This window comes from Carettochelys insculpta, chromosome 1 (genome assembly GCF_033958435.1).
Source record: "Carettochelys insculpta isolate YL-2023 chromosome 1, ASM3395843v1, whole genome shotgun sequence".
Taxonomy (NCBI): domain Eukaryota; kingdom Metazoa; phylum Chordata; order Testudines; family Carettochelyidae; genus Carettochelys; species Carettochelys insculpta.
The window spans coordinates 119813041-119839596 of record NC_134137.1 but is presented as its reverse complement, the minus strand read 5'-3'; the positions used below and the strand labels follow the sequence as shown (position 1 = coordinate 119839596).

The 26556-nt window shown below is 41.3% G+C and overlaps 1 protein-coding gene across 11 annotated transcripts in view; it reads right to left on the bottom strand.

The window, feature by feature from the left end:
• ATP11A (ATPase phospholipid transporting 11A) overlaps positions 1-26556 on the bottom strand; it is a 270256-nt gene that overhangs the window by 69864 nt on the left and 173836 nt on the right. For all 11 annotated transcript variants that reach the window (XR_012645033.1, XR_012645038.1, XM_074990476.1 and 8 more), the window contains 6 exons: positions 18835-18963; positions 18123-18226; positions 16283-16333; positions 8052-8116; positions 3310-3391; positions 960-1110 (listed from right to left, as the gene is read on the bottom strand). Coding sequence is in view for 9 of the 11 variants with exons in the window: in XM_074990476.1 (XP_074846577.1) it covers positions 960-1110; positions 3310-3391; positions 8052-8116; positions 16283-16333; positions 18123-18226; positions 18835-18963 (582 nt within the window). In the remaining 2 variants the exon portion in view is untranslated. The remainder of the gene's footprint in view (positions 1-959; positions 1111-3309; positions 3392-8051; positions 8117-16282; positions 16334-18122; positions 18227-18834; positions 18964-26556) is intronic.

The following is a 26556-nucleotide window of genomic DNA, read 5'->3' as shown; positions in this document are numbered from 1 at the left end:
GCAATTTTTTTTAAAAGGAAAATCATCTTAGTTATTCTCAACCCTAATCTTAAAATACTGCATCTCCATCGCTGTCCTTTTCTCTTCATTCTTCACCTATACAGTGAAGTGGGAGTCCAGCAAATTTTTATACATCTGTTATGAGTCCAACTTCACTAGTAGCATAAGGAAGAAAAAACTTTGAAGGAGAAATCAACTTTGCAATTCTGTTTATTCCAGCCACATATCCACTGTATTACAAAGTTACAGAGAATATTGAACGAATGGCAACCTAAGAATGATGAATCAAATTAATATCACAAAAGAGAAAAACAAACAACAAAGGAAGGTAACAAGGTTTGCTGATATACACAGATTACGGGCATTTCCTATATTTTAAATAAAGGATTTCTCTGTCTCAATGAAATAGCAAGATATTCATGTGTGTATACAGTAAACTCTTTCACATCCAGCAGCCCAGGAGCTTGTAAATCCAGGTCACATGCACCGAGAACAAGGAGGCACAGAGTAATTCAAAAAGTAAGATTGGAAAAACTTTTTTTAATCTTCTTCAATTTATGCCAGCCAATTTCACCCATTGCCATGTCATACATACCAGAAAGCACCATTAACAACATGGATCTGGTAAATGACACTATCAGTAACATGGTGCCTTTTTGGGGGGGGGGGGAAAAAAAAAAATCCTAGCTCTACATCAATCCTTCATGCATTTGAACAGCAGGGCATCCTGTTACCCATAATGTCATACAATCATGTATTATGGGATTTCAGTAGAATGGAAATGCAACAGTCTTGAAGGGCTAAAATAAAAACTGTAGGTTTACAACTTACTAGTCTCTGTATGTTCCTCTACTTTTTTCTAGTTAGAATTCTAGGTATAAAAATTTTACGCGTCACTGTTAAGCACCTCGAGATAAAATTTTATCTATGTTACACAAACACACAGTAATATTGCATACCAGGTTTCTTTTCCTTTCTGACTCTGTTTTCTGATTATACCATGGTTCATCACGAGATGGATCACTCTGCCAGATATACTTCAGGACAGTATTTATTAGTGCTTTACTGATTAGAATACAGAGGTATACAATGAGGAATACATTCATTGATCTAAAACAAACAAAAGAAAACAATGTTTCCATTAGGATATATAAAAATGCAGAGAGTTTATGAAAATTTTGTACTGAAGCACCTTAAATCTAATTAATACTCATTAAGAAATCTAACAACATTATGATACTAAGTAAGTTTTCTGCAGTATTTCTCCAATGGAGAAGATTATCACTGAGGCCGGCTCTGCACTCAAGTTTACCAGCATAACTGGATCACGAATTTTATATACAGAATTCACCAATATCACTGGGCTGGTTGGTATAGAAGCAATTATATTGGCATAACTACCATTATAGCAGCAAGGCTTGTGTCAGATCCTTGTATCCGCACATGCTATATGGCTGTGCCTACACTACAGAGATCTTTTGGAAGAAGCCCAGCTGGAAGATCTCTTCCAAAAGAGCTCCTTTCGAAAGAGAGCATCTACACACCAAAAAAGCAGATGAAGAGAGTGATCTGCTCTTTCAAAAGAGGGTGTACACGCAGCCCCAACTCTTTTGAAAGAGCAGGCCAGGGATCAAAATATCGGGCCTCAAGAGGACTTCTTTTGGGGGGGGGAAGGAAGGAAGGGCCTGCAGGCCAACTACATATGTTTTCTTTCAAAAGATCCTGTCAAAAGGGGGCGCTCTTCCTGTAACGGAAAGGAAGAGTGATTTTGAAAGGAGCACCACATTCATTTGATTTACTTTAAAAAGAACACTTTTTGTGTATAGATGCTCTGCGGGCTGCTTTCAAAAATCTCTCAAAAGAGCTTGCTAATATAGATGCAGCCCACTAGTGTAAGCCCTTTTATACTGATGTAACTGCATCCAAAATCAAGAATTTTGCTGGTGTAACTGTACAAGTATAATGGCAAACACACCCTAATGTAGATTTGGCCTACTCTTTCATCTCAAAATGTAAGAAAAAAAGTTTATTAACATGGTGATCAGCATGAACTGAAAAATATGAATTGTACACCTTCAGCAATAGAAAGGGCTCCTTCACCACTCTCCAGGAGTTGTGAAATTAAAAAGTAACACATGCTGACCATCACAGCTTTTCTTAAGTAGCGGCATCCTAGCTGCCACTCAGACAATAGTATACACAATGAGCCTGTAATAATAATCCCCAGTATCTTGGGTAACAGACAACTAATAACAGCCCCAATAGTGTCTACTCGCCTTATAGATGACAGTGTGCTCAGAAAAAAACAGGCTTCCTTTTCAACAGCTTTCATTTTGCTTCTGTTAGAACACCATTCATTTCAGATACAACACAGAAAGGCTGCCAGAGATAAACCCGGTAAAACAAAATGTTTCTGCAGTTTGTTTCTATTTTACTGTATTTTAGTATGCTGCTGAAGACTGAAGTACCTAAAAGGATTTTTTTTCTACTGAACTCAACATTAATTGCTATAGGCTGTGTCTACGCTACAAAAATAACTTCCAAGTTGCTTACTTCGAAGTACAACTTCAGAGTAAGCAACTTCAAAGTTGAGTGTCTACAAATTTCGAAGTAGAGTGTATATAGACACTCAGCTTTGAAGTTGCTTACTTCAAAGTACAACTTCGAAGTTATTTTTGTAGCGCAGACACAGCCTACAGCAATTAATGTTGAGTTCAGTAGAAAAAAAAAAATCCTTTTAGGTACTTCAGTTTGGAGCAGCATACTAAAATAAAGTTAAACGTTGAAGTAGGGCACTACTCCATTCCTGGGAATGGAGTAAGGACTTCCAGGTTGGGTTCCCTACTTTGAAGTTAACTTCGAAGTAAAGGAAAATGTGTGGAGACTCTCTGCTGGCTACTTCGAAGTAGAGCCTAACTTCGAAATTAGTTCCTAGAGTAGACACATTCATAAATTGGGAACTGTAAGGGTACTGAAACCTGACACAACTTGGTGAGTGTCAGTGGATCTACTCTAAGCAGTGAGATATACTATATGATGGAGTAATAAAGAACAGCTGATTTCTAAAAGGTAACTAACACTAAAATTTTTGATATTGTTTTTAAAATATAGTCATCCATTCGAGACGAGCAACAAAAATCTAATTGGAGCACATGCTGACACACAGATGCATTTTTTACAAAGCCTCTACTTGATGTAACATATGGCTTTAATGTAAACAGAAATGTGTATGGATATTATTTTTAAAATCCATACATACTCTCCTCATCCCAAAATAAATATTAAAAAAGGGCAAAATGAGAGCTTTACTTTTCAACAGCAGATCGCTTCTGTGATTTGGACTGGTAATTTAATGCCATCTTTGTTTCCATGCCAGTATATATAGCAACACCTGAAACAAGAAAAACTGTTTTAGCAAAAATTGTGAATGCAAGTGTGAACGAACAGCGCAATATCAAGGAAGATCTACCATCCAGACTCCAATTTAAACAGCCTGATTGTTCTGCTATTTACATACCCTATTATTACACTATGCCTTGGACATTTGAAGAAAAAAAATACCAGTTCAGATGATATTCAGGAATTACAGAACAGTTGTAACATGGTTAATAAAACAAACCAGCAGTCAGGTAGTGCTTTAAAGACAAACAAAATAATTTATTAGGTGCTGAGCTTTCATGAGGCAGACCCACTTCTTCAGATCACTTCTTCTGTCCCATGAAAGCTCATCACCTACTAATTATTTTGTTAGCCTTTAAAGTGCTACATCATGTTGGTTTGTTTTGTTAGTGTTCAGACTAACACAGCTACCTCTCTGTTATTATTCAACACGTGTAGTTAATAAAGGCAAACTAAGAAAGAGGTTGTTTACCTGATATAGTAACTGGAGCTCTTTGAGATGCTGTATATCATCGTAGATATGCATGCACCTCCTGCATTTGCAACTGAACCTTTATTTTGTTGGTAGTGACCATTAGTCCCCACTTGGGCTCCAGACCAAGAGCATAAGGGGCAGTACAGACTGACTACTTCTGTTTCCGCTCCACCACAAATCATGTGAGAACCCATGCAGAGGGGAAGATAGACAGGTCAGGGAATAAGGATAGGGACCATACATCTCAAAGAACCTTAGTCACTATACAAGTAACCTCTCTTTCTTCAGGTAATGGTCCTCGTGTATTCCAATGCAAAATGATGAGGAAGGAGCAGGATGCAAGGGCTGAGACAGTAGGGATAACTGAAGGACTTCTAGTTGAAATGAAGCATCAGCTGCAGAGACCTGGATTAGAACATAATGTCTTTTGAAAGCATTTACACATCTCCACCTTGTGCTCTGCAGATGTCAATCAGTGACAGATGAAGTCACGCCTGATGGACCCTCACACTTCACAGTGGAGGATACCAACCAACTAACAACAGAGCAGAATACAGCCTGAAATCCACTTGGCAGATCTCTGAGAAAAAGCTGCTTATCCCTTCATCCATTTTGCCAATTAAATAAAAACAACAAAGGGTGGTTCTTTGCAGGTGGAGTGCCAGTGCCTGAGATGTATATCCAGGGAATAAAGTCTCTTCTCATTAGCAGCATGTAGTATCAGAAAAAACTACACGTTTTAGAAAATGCAGTTACTAGAGGGGTGAAAAACAGAGCGGTCATTGATTGGAGGACTGCAGGCACTAATCATCACTAAGTGCACTCATAACGAGCTAAAGGAAAAATTTAAGGTCTTCATGGTGGGACTGTCCAGTCATTTGTGGCCACATGGCAACATCAGATCCAAAAGGAAAATCTCTTCCTCTTAGCCTCTTTCTGGTGGATTCCTTCCTGCTACGGTTTAGGAAGTCTAGAACTGTTGCCAGTTATGTCTGTTCTGCATTTGATGCCCATCCATATACCCAACTGTAAGGTCAAGATATTCTGATCGGGAGGTATGATCTTGTTATTGTCCTGTGTCAGAACGTCTAGAAAGATCAGAGGCTGATGGACCAAGCTGATAGCTGAAGAAGGTTGGGCAACCAAAAATGTCTGGGCCATCTGGAAGCAACATGAATCATCATTACTCCATCTTCCAGGATCTTCTGAGGACTGTGAAAGAATGGAGATAAAGGGGGTACATTAGGGATTAGAATCATGGTCTCTTTGGTCCCTTTAATTCCTCTGGAGCAGCAGGTCTTGATCTTCTTATCCTACAAATAGATGCCAAGCAGGGACACCCAACTGCATGAATATGCTCTGCACCACAGGGTCGTGTAGCTCCCAATCACTGTTGATCTTGACATGTGCTGAGCTATTAATGGTCTCTGTTTCCCAAGAAATGTACTGGTTTGACAGGTTGATTTTATGACTCACATCAGTTCCATGGGTAGACCACATCGAGGCACAGAGGTTTATGGATCTCATTCCACCATCCTTGTGTACATAGCACACAGTTGGCATATAGCCTGATATCTGATGAGGTAGTAATAACTCTACAGTTTCCTGATGAAGTAGTAAGTCTAACTCCTGAATGAGTATATTCTTATGAAAATGGTCCCTGAAAAGGATAGGGAAGAAGGTTTTGGAGGAAGCAGTAATAAGAACTCTTTGTACAGCTAACTGGATGAAGCTAGGAACCCATTTGGCTGTTATATGCCAGGCACGAAAAATTCAGCTATTCAGACACCAAATGGATGTCTGGATCACAGGGAAATGGCATTTCAGTTGGTCAGCAGCTCTTGAAAGCCTCATAAAAAACCTCTCAATGTGAAGTTGTCACTGAAAAGGTGATCAAGGAGGAGGAGTGTTGTGTTATGTTTCTTGGATCCTTGGTTTCTTCTGTGGTGGTTTGCAATCCCTTTGGTGGTAGGACGATTATGGTATTGGTCTTGGTTCATAAGACTGTCTATGACACCTCCCATCAAATGGCAAAACCTATACAACTGATTGACCCTCCCTGAGAAATCTCTTAAAGTACTGACAATATTTGTAGCACAACAGCAGTTGCCAATGACTTAAGAGGCCACACCAGCTGTACAATCTACTAGGCTCAGCAAGAATCTCAAATTATTCTCTGGAGCCGAATTTATCTCCAAATTCAGAAATTTTTGAATAGCTGACAAATTATGGAATCGCATGCTGGTGGATGTAAACAACCTTCTTCCAAAGAAGTCTAAACTTTTGGTTTCTTTACCTGGAAGGGTTAAGCGGGGGGAGACATGGCCTTGGGTGCTGTTACCTACTTGTTCAGTGGCTGCCTGAACCTCCAAATGGTTTGAGGCAGGATGATTAAATAAAAATGCTGTTACCTTGACTGGGAAAAAGTCTCTCTTTCTACTCTCTGAGGAGTGCGGATGCTGGCACATGCCACGCCAGCCCAGTATGCCCAGGATAGCATTGTTAAAGCAGAGTACCACTGTGTAATATATTCAGGAGTCTAAGTATTTCTTGCACTTCCTCCATAAAACTCCGGAGCGCACTCATTACTTCAAACATTCTTGAAACCATTTTTGGTCATCTGGTACAGAACTATGGACGCTACTAGCAAAAATCTTCCAGACTCAGGCACCTCGAGCATATGTATATAGCGAAGGGCAAAATGCACACAGGGACCAGCACTAGAAGCAGCAACATTCACATTCCATTTCTAATTTACATTTTTTCATCTTCAGTCTATACCACATTCTTCACAATTCTTGTGTTGGAGTGTCTTTTAACATGTTACCTAGTGCAAATGGACAAAATGTTTTTGAATAGTCCATATTGTAATTCTAAATTATCCGTCCAGCTTCAATTTTAGAAACTAAATGATAGGTTGTACAAGTATTCTGAACAACCTAGGAGTACATGATGTATCCAAAAACAAAAGAAATCCACAAATTTTGCTCTCTTGAGCAGAGCCTACTCATTCATTTAGAAAATACTGCAGCTTGCACAGCCCCATTAATAACATCTTCAAAGACTAAAAAACAGAAGATTAAATACAGCAATTCCAATCAATTGTAAACAAAAAAATGTATCCAAGGTACATATTAAATCAGAGCTAATGAATACAGGGTCATAACTCATTGCTAAAAATAAGACAGTCCAGCATGTGTGCTGTGCTGGGATAGTTCCAGATGCCGAGTGTGTTTTCAACAAGATCAAAAGCAAATGCTCAAAAAGTAGCAATATGTGAGTTTGAGGTGCATCTTTACTGAGTTTATAAGACAGCCCTATGAAATTTAAATAATAAAAATGCAAATTAATTACACCAAGTTCATCATTCTTTATTCCAAGTAAATAAAAATTTCTCCAGTGATCATTTCCTCCTGGGTTCTTCTGCAAGGGGGAGCCGTAAAATTTGAACTTTCTAGATTTCTTTCCACTTACAATCTCCCCTCTTGGAAAGAGAAAGTGGTACATCATGGATACGTAGCCTGGACAAGGAGCTCATCCCATACATGAGAATGGGGACGTGAAGCAACTAAACTACAACTTCCATGATGCACTGTGGCAGCACATCCAAAAAACCCACAACTTTTGGGCAACTGGCAGTAAACACAAAACTGAAATTTTCTGCAGAAAGCAAAAACTTTGTAGGGGGTAAAAAAGCTGAGATGAAACACTAACTCTCTGTTGAGTATCAGTTTTAAGAGACAATGTCAGGCAGTGCTATATATATTAGGCCTGAGTAATAATTCTCCTGCCCTAAGGATTCAGCAAGAGACTGAACATTTTCCAGTGGTTCATTAACTGCTAGCACACATGGGCTTTTGCGCACACACTGCTAGCCTGTTACCTCCATACCTTACACCCAGAATTACATCTTCCAATGTCAACTGTCAATAGCGAATACGCCGAGATCACTGCATACTAAATCAATAAGAGAAGAGGGTGTCACTGCTATCATGTGTCAGCCATGATTGTCTCAGCTGTCTTAATAACAAAAGCGCACTCTGTAGTACAGATCTAGTTCAGGAGATGCAAGGGAAGATTTATGCCCATGTAACTGTAATTATAGATTTTAACTTGAAAATGCATTCTCAATTAACATGTAAATACTAAATCAACGTTTATTAATTCAAATATTTACCAAAGATTCTCTCTGTGTTCTTTAAAGTAGCTCCTCTAAGAAGCAGATTTTCAGATCCTAATGGTCTGCAAAAGATAAGGATTATCAAAAATATATTAGGTGTTAAAAAGAGAAAACAGGCTGTTATGAAAGCCGCAAAAACATAAGACAATATTAGCTGCAGAAAATAAAGAATTGCCCATTTGTTTAAATGAAAGTAAACAATTAAACAACCCACACTTGCAGTTTTCTTGTAGGACTTTTATTAAAGATTTATGGAAGATTTTTAGATATACGAATTGCTAAAATAAAGCTCTTACAGCTGTACGTAAATGCACAAAAGTAATCTGATTTACAGAAGTATCAAGAATGCAGCAGCTAGCACAGACTCCTAATTAAATTTGGACCATAAATCTCAATACATGAAGATAAATGAAAAATGCGCTATGGAGTTTGCTGTACCAAGATACACACGCCACATTGTAATCAACTTATCTTAATTTACTTCTCCTCCTTGAAAACTGTACAGTCTATTTTTGTTCACTGATTAGAATGGGAGACTTTACTTGCAAATATTGGTGCTTTCATGCTCTCTTTCTCCCTCCTTTAGCTGCAAAGAAATTTGATTGAGCAAAAGTGTTTAAGACTCCAGATTTTTATAAAACAAAAGTTTAAGTCATCCAAAGTTTTGATTTACTTCAAATATTTTATGAGAAGCAAGTACTTTTATACTGCATGCTGAGAATCTAGGTGCTAAATATTATCAGTTAATTGAAAATTATTTTACCCTCTTGATCCTGTTTAATTTCAAGACCTATTTTGCTTGTCCCTTCACAGAAACCAATGATAAAGGAAGTTTGAGGATATTCATAGAGTGGTGTTTTGAGCCAGCACTGAACTAGAAGAGTGTTCGGGCGCTGCGCTCAAAGGTGCTGGGTTTCAGAAAATATGTAAAACCTGGAGCTGATCATATGTAGACATTTGATGACCTTTTATCAGTTGTTAACAATGGTGTCTGGACCAAATGCCAATCTGTTTACAGGAAGGATATTTCCAGCAATCTTATTCATCATCATTTCTCTTTTCTCGAACCATATCTAGACTCTACCAAATCAGGAAACAGGAAGAAAATACCTGTCAATCATTTACCTCCCCTAAATAGCCTGAGGGGAGATGTAGAATCAGAGCAGACTATCACACACAAGCTGCGTCTACACGTGCACGCTACTTTGAAGTAGCGGCACCAACTTCGAAATAGCGCCCGTCGCGTCTACACGCGTCGGGCACTATTTCGAAGTTAACTTCGACGTTAGGCGGCGAGACGTCGAAGTCGCTAACCTCATGAGGAGATAGGAATAGCGCCCTACTTCGATGTTCAACGTCGAAGTAGGGACCGTGTAGACGACCCGCGTCCCGCAACGTCAAAATTGCTGGGTCCTCCATGGCAGCCATCAGCTGGGGGGTTGAGAGATGCTCTCTCTCCAGCCCCTGCGGGGCTCTATGGTCACCGTGGGCAGCAGCCCTTAGCCCAGGGCTTCTGGCTGCTTCTGCGGCAGCTGGGGATCTATGCTGCAGGCACAGGGTCTGCAACCAGTTGTCAGCTCTGTGTATCTTGTGTTGTTTAGTGCAACTGTGTCTGGGAGGGGCCCTTTAAGGGAGCGGCTGGCTGTTGAGTCCGCCCTGTGACCCTGTCTGCAGCTGTGCCTGGCATCCCTATTTCGATGTGTGCTACTTTGACGTGTAGACGTTCCCTCGCTGCGCCTATTTCGATGTTGGGCTGAGCAACGTCGAAGTTGAACATCGATGTTGCTGGCCCTGGAGGACGTGTAGACGTTATTCATCGAAATAGACTATTTCGATGTTGGCTGCACGTGTAGACGTAGCCACAGTGTTATTAATGTCTTATGTTCCTCTTCTCACACCCCAACTGGTAAAACTCCTTTGAGGGAGTGGATGTAGTATATGATGTCATCCCAAAGGAGGGTGTACATGTAGAGAGGGTTGGAAAACCAACTAGCTAAAAAAGCTGTGGCAAAAAGGGTAACCAGCTGGTAGTGACAGTTGAAAGTGTGCAGCTATGAACAGATGGTCCTCTTGAAAACAGAAGACGTGTGGGCACTGAATGAGCGACAGAGACGGTCTGCCAGAGAGTTCTGTGCTTTGAGTAGGCACAAAGAATACAGATGAATAAGATGGGCAATACCGAAGTCCCCCAGGAACAGGGCTCCAAAGCGCTCAGAAGCGAGCACCCCCGTTTGTTTACGTAGAACACCGTTGCAGAATTGTCTGTTAGTGTGGCGACACGCCAGCCCTGTAGTTGGGGAAGAAACACCTGGCAGGCTAGACATGTTGCCCACAGCTTCCTGATCTCGACATGAAGAGAGAGAGCTCCATCCTAGCTGCACCACCTTATCCCATTTCTGGAGCACCTGTGGTGAGGGTGAGGATGGGCTGTGGTTGGTGAAAAGGCACCCTGTTTGCAGAACATGAGGCTGCAGCCATCAGGCTAGGGCCTGGAGAAGGTGGTTTGGGAGGGTTACCAGTCTGACTGGAGCATCCTCTGGGCCTGTAGACCTTTGCCAACCACAACAGCAGTGGGCACCTGCAGCCAAGCATGCTGAACCACATAGATGCAAGCTGTCTTGTAAACCAAGAGACTCATACAAGTCTGTGCCAGAGTAGTAGGGAACTGCTGAAGGGAGTTGGTGAGGTCCAACACGGCTGGAGGCGACCCTCTGACAAGGTGGCCATTGCCATGAGGGAGTCCAACAAAGCACATATACACTCTATTCTTTGGGACGGAATCCAGGTGGACTTGGGCTTGGTGTGAGGACAGCCCTGGACAGAGCAATGTATGCCAGAACCTGCTCCCTGACCTGCCCCGATCTGACAATCATGCAGATATTGGTAGACATCAAGGTTTAAGCTGTGCAGCAGTACAGAGACCCAGCTGCTTAGCGACCCCCCCAGGGGCTGAGGCTGCCACACACAAAACTGCTTAGCTGGGGAAGGGGCTCTTCTCTCTCAGCTACAGCAGCAGATCCCTGCTGGGTAAGAAGCAGCGCTTCTCTCTCAGCAGGGAGGAAGAGGACATAAGGAGGGAGGGAGGAAGTAAGTGGCTGGGGGGACATGTGGAGAGGGTAACAGAAGAATGGGCGGAATTTGGGGTATCCCATCTCCCAGTTGGGCAGCAGAAGCTGAGGGGAAAAAAAAAAAAAAAAAAAAAAAAGAGAGAGAGGAAGCTACGCAGATTACAGCAGCGAGCTCCTGGTGAGACACCCAGCACTCTCTCCCGAGACTCTTACTGCAAGGGGTGGGTGGGAGGGGCCCAGCACTGGTGAGTTGGGAATCGAGAGTTTGTAGTGTGGCCTCTGATTTCCAGCTGGGCTGCAGCTGCCAATGCCTACAACTCTGAGAGGCAGGACTCTGCCAGCCCACAGTTGGGCTGGGGCCAGGGGAGCAGATTGCAAAGAGGTAAGTGGGGGGGAAGAAGGGGTGGTGGGTGCTGGCATCTGTGTGGTGAGATGCTGGTGGGGAATCTTTGAGGCATCCTGAGTCCCATCTGGGCAGCAGCAAATCTCAGATCCTGTCTCACCACAGCTGCTGCTGGTACAGGGGAGAGACAGGACTCTCTCCTGGGTGGGAGGAAGCCAGATGCATGCAGGGAAGAGTGCCTAACTGTCAGGTGGGTTATGCTGGCATGCTGGGGCATCGGGGGAGATAGCATTCTGCTGGGAAACTGTGTTGTCTCATTAATGCAACAGAGGGGACTCAGTTTTCCTTTTTATTGTCAAGGCTGGAGTGGAGGACGACTTGGTATTAATTACTAACCGATTGGTGGCATAATTACAAGATCTGAAATACGCCAGGAAAAAGATGATGAGGGGGCAAAAGAATAATGCAGCACCCTGATATTCTCCACTGTTAGACTTATAGAGCTAACACAAACAGTGAATCCTCTGCAGTTTTAGATCAAAATATTTTCCACCTAATATGAGGAGGGAAAGATAAAGAGCTTGCTTTTGGCCTGTTGAGTTTAATAGGTGGCCATCTGCCTGGAGATGGCAGAAAGCCGGTGCTGTAATTCAGTTTGAAGGGAAACGGATCCAGAGCAGAGAAACAAAGAGGGCTGAGAGAGTCTACATTAGCAATCTTAATTGCAGGATCTGACTTAACTTGTATGGGTATTTTTCTACCATAAAGCATTTAGGTTGCTTTTGTAGATAACGATTTGGGCTTTAGTGAATGAATACCGGAGCAGCAAAAGGCCTAGCTCATGACTTTTGCATGATTACATTTAAAACTAAGTTTTCATAGGTGTTAATGTCTTATGGTAAAAAAGAAAAGGATTCTTTTAAAGGAATTTTTGGGAGGGTTGTAGATATCTGGTACCCATTTTTATGCTTTTCCTCATTGGCCATGTCTTCGATTTATTTATACAGCTGTTTTCAGTATGCTCCATTTTGGTGTCTTTATTAGCTAAATTTCTTAGAAAGGATCATAATGGACATACTCCAATGGTAGTATTAATTTTCTGTTTTTTGAATTTAAAAAAAATCTTAAGAATCATGCCTTAATTATCCCTTCTTTTAGCATTTTTTCATTTCTATAAACTGTTTAAAATATATATTTATAGCTAAATCTTGTTGTTCATATCGGTGTCAAGCCACACCCAACATAGATATTGGTGTTGCACGTTAGAAATTTCAACCCACTCAAAGAAAATTCAACCCCACTCCCAAGGTTGGAAAGTGTTAGAAGGAACACTGGTAGATGTGCACTCCACACTTCCTGAAAAAGGCTGCCATGACCAGCACGCCTTTTGTAAATTCTTTGGCATGGGAAGAGGCCAAAACGGTAAAACTGTAAACTGACAGTGATGGTCTTCGAACAGAACCCTGAGAAACTGCCTGTCACCTGGGATAACAGAGATATGGAAGTACGCATTTTTTAAAGCGAGGGCAGCTTACCAGTGGCCCAGATCCAGGGAGGTTATGTTGGTGGCTAGAGAGACCATGCAAAACTTGAGCCTCCTGAAAAGGTGTTTAGGTTCCATAGGTGTAGAACTGGCCTGAGTCTGCCCTTGGTCTTAGAGATAAGGAAATATCAGGAGTAAAACCCCCTGCACCTCAGCTCCCTGGGAACCTCCTCAACAGCATGCAGTGTGAGGCCCACATGCACCTCCTGCATGCAAAGGTGCTCATAAGAGGGACGGAGAAGAGGGATAGGAGTGAATGGAGTTGGATAGAGTAGCCCACAGCCACCATGCTCAAGACTCAGCAGTCAGAGGTAAATCGAGGCCCAGGCATGGTAGCAGTAGAAAAAGCAGTCACCAAAGGAAAAAGGATCTCACTCAGGAACTAGTGCGTGTCCTTGGGCACGCCGTCAAAAGTTGGCTTTTGAATTTGGGGGTTGCTTAGGGCCTCCCTGACCTTGGCCCTGGCCCGGGTTAGGAGCAAGACTAGCACTGACTGATTCTGGCCTCTGCACCTGAATGAGTCCTGATACGATTGAACAGGATAGAAACAGGCCAGGAACCTGTGGTCTAAAACAACTTCCTCTGAGGTGCTAGGATATGGATAGCCAGAGATCTGAGAGTAGCCCTGGAGTCCTTCAACCTATGCAAGCGAGAATCTGCATTCTCTGTCAATAGCCTGAAGCAGTCAAAGGGGCGGTCCTGCAAGGTTGTCCGGACTTCTGGAGAAATGCCTGAGACCTGCAGCCATGAGCCCTTTCCCGTGGCGATAGTTGTGGCTATCATGTGGGTGGCTGAGTCTGCCAAGTCCAAGGCCACCAGAACGGAGATTCTAGAGCTGGCCTTGCCCTCTTCAACCACGGCAGCAGACTCCAGACAGGAATCTGCAGGAAGGAGCTCTTGGAATTTAGCAAGGAACCTCCCAGAGTTAAACGAATACGGGCTACATAGCACTTGCTGATTGGTCACCCCACACTTCTCTCCCCTGGGGAATAGACCATGTGCCCATAAAGGTCTATCTTTTGCATATCCTTCTGTTTGTTGCCAATCCAGGTTGTCTCTGGCATTTCTTGTGATTTACTGCATCCTCCACAAGGGAACCAGGCTATGGATGTGTGAAGAGGTGCTTGTATCCCTTACGTGGGATGAAGCAATGGCATTCAACCTTCCTAGCCATGAGGGGTATGGATGCCAGAGCTTGAAACACCACCTTAGTATTGTGGGAGTGAGGGTGTCCACAACAAGGTCCACTTTCTCAATCTCCTCCTCTGGGAGCCTGAGATTCTGAGCCATCTGCCTTAAGAGGTCCTGGTGGCTCCTGATGTCCAAGAGTGGTTGAAGTAGTGATGGCGGCTCTTAACATAGGAGTTGAAATACGAGCCCTTGCCTCATCCAGGGACCAGCACATTCTGGGTCTCCAGCTCCCCAGATAGAGAGTAGGGAGCTGTTCAATATTCCAAAACTTCCGATGACAGTGCCAAGGTCTGTGTTGGGCTTGTGCCAGGCCTTGCATTTCCATAGGCTATGGCTACACACGAGTGTTATTTTGAAATAAGCCATTCCAGAATATTGTATTTCAGAATAACACAGCTACACACAAGAATGTATTTCAAATTAGCACCCACCTGTTTCAAAACAGCATGTTTTGACACATGGTGTCTATTTTGAAATAGTGCCATGGGAGGCCATTACAGCTTATTTCGAAATAGTGCTATTCCATGTCTTAACAGTGCCTATTTTGAAAGAGCTATTCCTCTTGCAAGGAGGCTTATGAAATTTGAAATAGCAAGCCCACTATTTTGAAATACCCTGCACGTAGCACAGAGGCTTACAAAGTTATTTTGAAATAACACCTGTTATCTTGGAATAACTTTGCTGTGTGGTCTTTCCCATAGTGAATGGTGCCACATCATGGGCATGTTGCTGTCCCACTCGCAATGCAGACAGTACACCAATGATGGATACTGGGGACAGTGCCAGCTGCTCTGCTAGAGCTGGGGTCCCCGTTGAAGGCTGTATCAGTACTGGGTCCAGCACTGGCACTGATGGCACTGCAACCAAGTCTGGTTGAGTTTGGTACTGCGCCATCATGTTGATCAAGTCCCTGGCAACCTCCAATATAGCAGGAACGGCCAGAGAGGCCAACTCCTCTGCCAAGTCGTCATAACCAAGGTAGACAAAGAGCAATGGGGCTAGAGCTGATAGTGCCTTTGCTTTCAAGTACCCAGTCTTGTGGAACACCCTGCTAGCATCCCACTGAGAATGCTTGCCCCTAGGCATGAGCTTCCTGCAGTCCTCACACACCTCATACCCCTCAGACCAGGGCATGCCCCAGTCAGGGGAACACCCCCGCCCTACCAGCTAAGTACTCTAACTAGAACTGAACTATTCTAACAATGGTTATCAAAGCATTTGCTGTTCAAGAGGCTAAGAAGCACCACCAACCAACGCTAGTGGTAAGGAGAAGCTGAGAAGGTGGTGGGGTTGGCAGTTCCTTATATCCTGCATCTCAAAGGCGCCATTCCAGGGGCACCACAGCTAGTCCGCTGAGCACTGCTACGGGAAGAATGCTGATGATTGTGCACATGGCATGTGCACACACATCTTGGATTACACGCTCAAAGAATGAACTTGGTACCACCAATTTCTACTCCGTGTGCAAGATGCACTCCTTGGTTTCTCTATCAATATCTATATTTAAAACAAACAAAGCCAAACCAAACCAAAACCTTGTGTAAGCAAAAAGCAACAATTCACTGCACACACAAGTCTTTCCTGTGCAGAAGATGAGAAAGAATGAACTACATGTGGCGGATGTTAGACATGTTTGAACTACTGGAAGATGCCGATACCCTACAGGGAGAAGGGCATTGTAAGAAACTATGTAGAATAAAAGTAGAACAGAGTGAACCTATTTGAGTAAAAACTATCTGAAATTGCTTTGTATGCACAGTACATAGAGATGAGGGATTGTAAACAACACTATAAAAGACTCTAAATCAATTATTAATCTTGCATTCTGGCATCTATGATGCAAACAACCACTAAGTGCTATCAAACCAGATTACAAACCTAATATTAGAAACAAAATGTTACATAAACAAGCTGACTGAAGATACAAAACACAACAAATTGACTGTACACAAAAGTGGATTTTGTCAAGTTTTAAATTAAAAATTCTTAAACGAAACAATACACTTTCCCCTCAAGATCAGCACATATTCAGACTCAAAAGAAACCTTGGTATTAAATGTTAAAGAATACCCCTCTCATTTACCTTGCAATAGGTTCATTCATATCATGGTAAACATTTATTCGACCAACAAATCTGTAAGAGGAAAATTACTCAGTATCAACGTCAGATATTTATTAACACAACTTGAGAAATATTTGTAAACATTTTATAATGTATATTATGAAGATTGGAATTTTTATATACACCAAAATTACATCTTACTTCTAAAAAACTTGCAAAAATACAGTGAGTAGAAATTTATTTTTTAAATTGTCTATGAAGGCGTCATACTCTATAAAAGTTTATTAAATGTTATGTAGGCAATATATAATAAAAATGATAAGCTTGAAAATTTGGATTATTTAAAGATTATTAAGCTTTTTATAAACTTCTCTTTTATGAAGCCAACATTAGAAGACATCAGTTATAACAGCAAATCAGTTCTACGTTTGTATGAAACAAAGCTGAATAGGTTCTGAGGTTAGTTGTAGACCTGATCAGAGCACACTGATTAATTCATTTTCATGTCCTGAAAGATGCTTATTTACCATAATGGTAGTTCTTTGTAAAGTGATGCAGCTGTGTATTCCTTTTCAGTGTGTGCATGTCCAGCACATTAGAGCTGAATAATTTTGCCTACAAGTACCTCTTGCAAGCAGCACTTGCAGCTCATGGCCATAGGCCCTCCCCAGCTATAATGAACTGGCACTGCCTCTGCCCTGGCTGAACTTCTTAGTAACCATAGCTAGAGCCAGAACTCTATGTAGTTCTTAACCTCACAATGCCTTAGGTTTTTTATTTAATTCTCCTAGGTATACATAGTCTGTTCTGGTATGGCTATGGTCTGAAGAAGTGGGTCTATCCCACAAAAGCTCACCTAATAAATTATTTTGTTAGTCTTTAAAGTGCTACTTTACTGCTTTTTTTGTTTTGATAGTTATATATAGTTAGCTGGTACCCTTAGTATTAGTTAGTATCAGAGGAGTAGCCATGTTAGTGTGTTTCCACAAAAAACAACAAGTTCCCCCTGGTGAGGACATCACCTGCAAAAATGCTTAATTAAACTAGCTATCTGACACTGAGAAGTCCTGTGGCACCTTACAGACTAACATTTATTGGAGCATAAGCTTTCGGGGCAAAGATGAAGTGGGCATCTGACGAAGTGGCTCTTTGCCCGGGAAAGCTTATGCTCCAATAAATCTGTTAGTCTACAAGGTGTCACAGGACTTCTCAGTGTCTGATAGCTAGTTTAATTAAGCGTTTTTGCAGGTGATGTCCTCACCAGAGCCCAAAAGTTGTGTGCTGGGGGAGGCGCATGCAACCCCTAATGGACTTCTGGCAAGTTTTCCCTAATTAGGCAGGGTTCATAGCAAAGAGAGGTATTTGTTTATCAAATGGCATTCTCGGGTGTGAACATCAACAGAGGAGAAACTGGGAATGGCCAGCCAAATACAAAAGCAGTTTCTCTTGGTGCTCACACCTTGACATCAACTGCTTGAAGTGGGCCACATCCCCCCTGACTGAATTGACCTCGTTAACCCTGGCCTTCTTCTTAATTGGGACTCCCTCCTTTTCATGAGCCTATATAAGTAGACCTGCCTCTAGAATCTCCACTATATTGCATCTGACGAAGCAATTCTTTGCCTATGAAAGCTCTTTCTCCAAAATATCAGTTAGTCTGTAAGGTGCCACAGGACTTCTCATTTAAAAAAAAAAAATCAGCCACTTCATAGGATTTTTATTTAATCATCTTGAAATTTAAAATGTGGGTTCAGTTTTAATTGATAGCACCAGTTTAATATTATTTTACAGTTTGCTTTACAGGAGACCCTACTGACATATAATAAAGCTATAAAAATACATATCATCGTCATTTGCTTACTTATAAAGGTCAGGCTGAGGTTGTTCACATTCAATGGTAGCATGCAATGCATCAATATCTTGTTCATTATGAAATGCCTTTGTATCTTGGACAGCATAGTATGTCTAGAATGAATGAGAAAAGTGTAACAAAAATCAAATCAATCTGAACACGTGGAGTAACCAGGTTAGTTATGTATCTGAGAGAAGGGGGGCTGAAGTTGGTAAAATGTTATTTTGTGTTAGACTGTCTGCACTTCCAAATACAAATATGGAAACTTCCTCTGCATGTCCTAATCTAAAGACAGTTCATAAACCACAAAGAAAACAATCACTCCTTTCCCCAATCTAAACAGTCTAAACGTGAAGTGAAATTTATTTGCTGCTTCTTCATCTTTTACATGAGGTCCATATTCCAAATAGAAACATGCCTTAGTGATCCCAATCTTGCGCATATGTGAACACACATGCACATCTTAAGCTTGCGCTTCATCTCTGGGTGTCCAAGCTGGGTACACAAAAAAGTAGCATATATAAGCAAACACCAGTTGGAAAATTCCTCATAAAATGCCTCAGTGGGTAAGGGAATAAGTTAATGACCATTTAAATGAAAAAAAAAATTACACAAACCAATATCTTTGCTTACACTGTTACATGGGATGTTACTATGAACTGAATGCAAAGAAAGTATGTGCTATAAACTGTTTAAAATAAAAAAAACAGTATTTTATTACTTTATGACTAGATTCACCATCCAAGCTAGCCGTTGTAACAAAACATGTTCCATCCCCTCTGCTGCTCGATAGAAATATTAAATCGCATGGGAATGTTTCATCTTCTTTTACCATTACAATGTCTCCAACCTAAGGAAAAAACATATTTATCATTAGTGTAATAGCCTAAAGATCAGATTCCAAGGATGAAATTCTTACCCCATAGAAACCGACAGGAAAATTACTGTTGATTTTAATATGGCTGAGTTTCACCACAATTCTCAAAAGGAGTCATCTATCACATAACACAATAAATAATATTTGGCATTTGTATAGTATCTACCCTCTGAGGATCTCAAAGCACTTCACATTCTTTAATTAAGCCTTACAACATCCCTTCTAAATATTTGTGTGTATGGTATTATCCCCATTTTACAGATGAAAACGCTGAGGCACCTACAAGTTACATATTGGGTGCATCTATGCTAGCCAGCTACTTTGAAGTAGCTGGCACATCATCGAAATAGTACGCATCGCGTCTACATGCACCGTGTGCTATTTTGACGCTGAAATTGACATTAGGTGGCGAGACATAGAAATCGTTATTCATATCCAAAGATGGGAATAGTGCCCTACTTCGACATTCAACATTGAAGTAGGGCACGTACAGATGATTTGCGTCCCACTACGTCGAAATAGCGGGGTCCTCCATGGCGGCCATCAGCTGAGGGGTTGAGAGACGTTCTGCTCAGCCCCTGTGGGGCTCTGTGGTCGCCGCATGCAGCGGACCTTAGCCCAGGGTTTCTGGCTGCTGCTGCAGCTGGGGGTCCATGCTGCATGCACAGGGTCTGCAACCGGTTGTTGGCTCTGTGGATCTCGTGCTGTGCAGGCCAAGTGTGTCTGGGAGGGGCCCTTTAAGGGAGCAGCCTGGGGCTTTGCTGGCCCCTTATGTCGACGGGGAACGCTTGTGAGTATGGACGCTCCACATTTCCTTCCCAGGCAGCCCCTTCCAACGTTCTGCGTCGCTACTTCGACATTGAACATCGATGGCAGCAGCCCTGAAGGATGTGTAGACGATACGCATCAAAGTAGCCTATTTCGATGTTCTTACGTCGAAATAGGCTACTTTGAAGTAGCATGCTAGTGTAGACGTAGCCATTGAATCAAGTCAGATATGTTTCTCTGGAGTCTGATTCCACACCTACCCTGGGCATGACCTAACATTACTTGCTATGGATATAGAGTTGGTTGAAAAAAATTAAGTTATATTTTTACTGAATTTTTTGCAAATTTTTATTAAAAATTCAGCTTATTTCCTATCAGTTTCTCATGGAAGCCAATTAATTCATACGTCTAATATGACTGATACTTCCATAGACCTTATTAGAAGCCTAGGGTCTTGACTAATGTGCTATTGTACAACAAAGCAACCCCTAAAGTCACAGGTTTATTTGAAAGATTCTTCTCTACTCACCCCTGACAGCCTCTCATATATAATTCTAAATTCAAATGTAAGTATGAGAGGTCAAAATATTCAAAAAAAAAATTGCTGTCCCTTTGGGTAATGGAGTCAACAACACATCAAAGTTGCAATGAAAAATTTCATCAGTAACACATGTTGATATTTTGACAAGCTGAACATTTGACTCATATGGATTTCTTCAACTCTCTACTTTATCATACTAAGATGCCATTTTCTAAATAGTTTTCTAGTTAATCACTATGCTCTTTCCAGAAGAATTTTACTGTAGTCTTAAGAAATTTCATAACAAAAATCTTTAGCATTAAAGACTGAATTATGACATCACAAACTTTTAGGAGGTGAGCCATTCTAATGTTGTACAAATATTTTGGTAATTGACTGAATAAGTAAAAAAATCAAGACAGTTTAGGTAGGACTTAATAAAATGTACATTTACATTTGCCAGACTGTGTAAAGAATTCCATATGAATTAGCTCAGCAAGCAGTCCAGCTCCTGCATCTGTGCACTTTCACCTGATTTAGATATTTTTGTAAAGTGGACCTTACATGTTAGAATTTTCATGTTAACATTTGCATTTGAGAAAACTACAATAGGGAAAACATTGAATAAAGGTGATAGTATTTCAACCATAACTAAGTTGTATTCCCTAGAAGTTTCCTTAAGGTTTCCAAATGTTTCACAGTTGCTTCGGAACAGGAGATTCTACAAATCAAGATTAGCAGGGATTGATCCTATCCTTTTCCAGACTGCTTCTGAAATCTACAAGTTGCTTCCATATTCCCTTTCACAATGCCATATATTTGCCCCCTATTTTTCTTTCCTTTTTGTGCTCCTCCTCGGAATAAGATCTCACAGTGTGAGCTTTCAAATTATCAGATCTTGATGGGGAGTGAGAGTAAAAGTCAGATTTCTAATGGAAAACTAGCTTCCACCATCTCTATGAAAGAATGCATATATAAACACAACAGAATGAGATCAAGTCATTTTTGCTACATATATTTAAAGTCTCAGCCATAATATTGTATGATAGTTTTGTGGTTTGAATTTTCTTCTTAAGAAATGAAAACAAGTAGAAAAAAAACTTCAGAGCATGATCCCATTGAATCTATTTCAAATCACATTTCTTAAAATTATAATATAGTAATTCAGAGGCGCACTGGTGCCATAAAACGTCCTAATTGCCTTGAGGTACTGGGCTTAAGAAACAATGTAGGGATTTCAAGATGGTTTGGCATCTAGTAGGTAAGGGTAAAATAGATTTATCACTACCAAATGGCAATGAAAAGCTTCAAATCCATCACTGGGAGTGATGCCACAGGAGAATAGAAGAGGTCAGTATGATTATTTGAGTGCATGCTTCTAACAATAAGCCTGTTGCATTAACACTTCACTTTTATTAGAGAGAACACTTTAGTATTTTGGTGGAATTTGCTTACATGTTTGTGCAGAAACAAAGAAACGTTATACTACTACAAAGAGAGACGGGTTGGTTGGCAAGTGCTGTCAGATCATGGACCCATCATGAGAACATAGATAATTTAAAAATAAAAACCTGGAAGGTTTTGTGTTAACAGAATTTCTTAATCTCAAAAAGGGTCTTACATAAAGCACAAAAAATTAGTTCCATGCTTAAGACTAAAAATCCTTTCCCAAGAGGATTTATGCAGAGAACCTTTAATTTAATCCCATAAACATGTGCACAGCTATTACCTCATTATCCTTCAAATTCCTCTTTCCAACTCTCAATTTCTGTAAGAACTACAAAAAACTTGAAAATGGACACTGGGAGTGCCTGTCATGTTGATCCCTATTCTCTCATTGTTTCCTTGTATATTTCTGCCTGTAGCCATCAGCTGTCACCTATGTTATACTTAAAGCATGAGCTCTCAGGAGCACACAAGAACAGCACACTAAAGTCTATCGTTTAGGATTCTTGGTCTTCCCCATCCCATGTCAGTTCACAATCCCTCCCTCCTCAAAAAGTCAAAATGACTGGATGATTTCAGGTTCTCCCCCCGAAAGAGACCCTTGAGATAAAAGAGTTTGTCATACTAATAAGTTTGAATGGAGTCTGTACTTCCTATGTCATCCAGGATCCATCAAGAGGTCTACGTCTGAATGGAATAGCATCCAAGTTACCACTGTGCACCACAAGAGGGAGGGAAGTGCTCTTACATGCTGCATCATGCAGCCACTAGGTGTGGAAGGTCTTGACATTATCAAGAATTATAATAAATCTGATCCAAGTGTGATCTTTATTATAAAGAGATCAAATGCTATTTAGACACACCTTTGATCTAAATCAGTAAGAGGTAGGAGAAACAGGCATATTTGAAATTACTGAAAGACTTGCTTCATTGTTTTGACTTTCATAATTCTCTTAGAAACACAAGAAAACTCTTCTTCTGTTATCAGATGCTTAATCCCTACATAAAAGTACAGTGGAATTACTGGAATAGAACCAACTACCTCAACTGAGGCCTCAGGAGGTGAAGCACAGGTGTCCTGTAGGGAAAACTTTAGGAATGGCCACACCTCAATAGTTTTAACGATAACTCAAATATAGCTCAATTTAAAGACAAAAAATAGGAAATAGAGTAGCAACCTGGGCTACGTATAGAATGTGTGGCTGTAGTGGGAGCAGGCTAGGAACATCATCTGCATACACAGACCCTTTAAAATCTCTTTGCAGAATGATATGCAACCCCTCCCCCCAAAAGAAACCACAACAAAAAACCAACATAAAGAACCACCTTTAGGATTAATATGATGGACCCACCAGATGCCCCAAGACAAATTTTTGTAGATCTCAAGGAAAAGTCAAAATGAGAAATAATCAATACTCAAACATCTAGACCTTCTGACAGCTAAGAATTACCATTTCTTTTGAAAGTCCACACTGAAAACCTGTTTGATTATTGTAGCTGTTTCCCAATTAAGAGGTTATACCTGTCCAGAAGGAATTCTTGAATACCTTGAAAATTCTCCAAGTGAGACTCCAAAAAATACCACAAACCAAGTCAGACTCAAACTTAAGATCTAGATCCACAGCCTGATATGTATCTTGCAAAAAGAGATCCAGAAGTGATAGCAACAGAAATGGACCATCAAATGACAGAGCCAGAAAATCCAAGACCCTCAAACCCTGCTTTCTTGGCTTCTTTGGTCATCAACAGTACTCTTAAAATTAACAATATTGGAGAAAAGGCATTAAGGCATTTTTTCCTAGTAAGCCCTCCAATGGGTCTGGATTTCTGACTATGGAATAAAACTGAAGACACATATTTCTCCTCCATTTGGAGACTAATTGAAGGTGTCCCCCATTTCCAAAATACTCAAACCACTACTTTCAGATCACTTGTACTGCCTGGCATCATCTGCCAAAGAGAGAGACTCCAAAGGAACTGAGGTGCCAAGCTATGTATATGTTGGTGCCAAGGCAAAATCTAGAATCCTTGCGCCCTCCACTATGTCTGCTTGTGTGTGAGAGACTGGCCAAATGGATATGGTTTGTGTAACTTCCTGCTTTCTTTGTCTTCAATATGTTCAAAGAATCTCTGAAGTAGATTTCTTAGACTTTTTTTTGTCATTAGTTTTAGGGGCCAATCTGCCGCTTGAAAACCATGAACCCTTTTGAGCATTCTTTACCAAGCTTGCCTCCTGAGGACTGAAGATCTACCTCAGCAGTAAAGCTTGGAGTGAATGAGCACAATCCACAAAGATACTGTTTTTCTAGGCAGTTACAGCTTGCCTCTGATGGCATTTTAACAACCTAAAGTAGTTTATAAATGCAGTTCATAAAGATTGGTTTCTTGAGTTCCATGAGTCACAGACCACAAAAAACAAAAACAAGAAGTCTTATGGCACTTTATAGACTAACAAAGTGAATTGCACTAATGATTCTAGCACAGTTCACACTGCAATCCATATGATACAAAAAAAAATCTTAACTTGATCTAGGAAACTGAGCAATCTAGAAAAAGAACCACCAAAATGTGAAATAATAATAAAATTAAATAATCAAAACTTATCCTACCATTAATTCAAGAAGGAAAAGGTAAGAGTTAGAAAAATAGTAAAAACAAAGCTCAGCAACAGGAAGCTTGTTAACCAAAACTGTAAATTGCAACTCTGATTTTGTTTACCAATGCAATCGTGAAAGGATGACTTTCCCTTTCAATAACTCTTAATTTGTTTGTACTTATGTTAAGCAAAATTATTACGTTTTATTATTCTTTTTCATTTGGGCTGAATTATTACTGAAGTAAATACATTTAATAGTTAAGTATCTATGTCCTAGATTCATTGTAGGGTTATTAGGTTGCAGAATTAAGGATCTAGCTCAGGGGTCTGCAACCAAAATAGCAAGAAGAGCCATTTTTTCCAAATTCAGATACAAATCAATAACTTCAAGAGCTGCAACGCATGCAAACATGAGACTGCCCCTAAGAAATAACATCAAACCATACTTTTAGTCACCCCTATTTTAAGAACAGCGCACACACAATGATTTGTACCAGTTAGAAAGTTAACCTACCCCTATCTCTAGGCTTTACCCACCTCAGTCCCCAAATCTGCCCCCTTCCCCCAAACTTTACCCCCATCCTACCCCCCACATCCCTAGGCTTAACTCCTATCAGAGCCAAATCACTCCCCCCCAACCTCCACGTTTAACCCTCCTCAGTTGCCCTGCCCCATCCTGCCCACTGAACTCACAAGTAACTTGCCCACCCTCTGCTCTCCACCCACCCATGCTCTGCATCCCCTCTCCAGTCTCCCTTCCTGCCCCCACTCCGAGTCTTCTCAGGACAGAAAGTGCCTGCAAGTTTCCCAGCCCCTCCCCACCCAGTGGCACCAGCAACAGCCTCACAGGGTCCCAGGGCCAGGCGGGGTCCAGGGAGAGATGACCTTGCACTGCTGGATGCAACTCCAGGCTCTGGCAGCTGCTGCAGAGTGACGAGGAGTGTGGGGTGGGGAGACACAGCACTGCCTGGGAGAAAATGCTGGCCCTGCAAGGGGGAAAGCCTCCTCCCCTGCCACCCCCAACCTCTTCCTCCTTCACGCGGCTGCATGGCTCTGGCAGGGGAAGACTTGGCTGCCCTTCCCCCTGCTCACTTCCCCCACATGCAGCGTGGGGCTGAAATAGTGGAACTAAATTGAATTGGTTTAACACCAGCTGTTAAATCAATTCCACTTAGTTCCACTATTTCAGCAGGGGCAGGACAGGGAGTCGCCAGAGGAGTCGGCGGCAGCAGTGCCAGGAGCTGCAAGCGGTTCCTTGAAGAGCCGCAGGTTGCCGACCCCTGAACCAGCCTAAACTAACTGCTTGATACGAATATGCAGTCGTATAAAGGCACTGCACGAATGGCAAAAAGAAGGATTAAGAGTATGTAAAAGTGCATTGGTCAGAGATGTCTTATGAAAAGAAAGTTGCAGAAATCTGCTATCTTTGCAACAAAGAAGTAATAGCACCTATTTTCACCAACATGTTTATGGCTACAAGAAACAGTGAATTACATTTACATTGCAAATGGCAACCCGAGTAATTTTTTAACGGTGAGAATTTAAGAATACTTGATTGGCACTGGAACTACAGCTACTTGTTTGAAAAGGTAAAGATGAAGGGACCCAAACAAAACATGTTATCAGGATAAATAGACTTTAAAAAGTCCTAGCCAAGGAAGAGGTTGGAACACCAAATGAAAGCATCACAAGGAAGTCTGCCAAGAGCTGTCTATGCCAAAACAGGAGGCATGCTCTCTCTCTCTCTCTCTCTCTCTCACACACATACACACGCGCGCGCATGCGCGCAACCCCGCCCCCCCATGAATTCCAAAGAGAGACCCATCAATTGTTTCAAATTGTTGACATTCTGCAAACAAAACCAGACAGCCAAGTTGTTTTCTTATGAGAATTTACAGACGCTAGTTTCTGAAAATAGCCCCCAAAATATCAGGGGTAAAGAAAAGGAAAGCCTTCATGATACTGAAAAGGTACAAAGCAAGGAAAGCATTCTCATTGGGCTGTATCATCTTTGCAAGGAGTGTAACTAGTAAATGGATTTTGTATCAGAACGGGATTAAAGAGGGACTACCTTGCTAATCATTTTTGCTTTTCTACAAAGAGAGAAAAATGAGAACAGGATTAAAACCATGAACAAAGGGCTACAAGCTAAGAAGGTGATCTAAGAGGACAGAGACACAACCCGACACAGGGAATGAGTAGCGGACAGTCTAGTAGAGCAAGGATGAGGTTTATT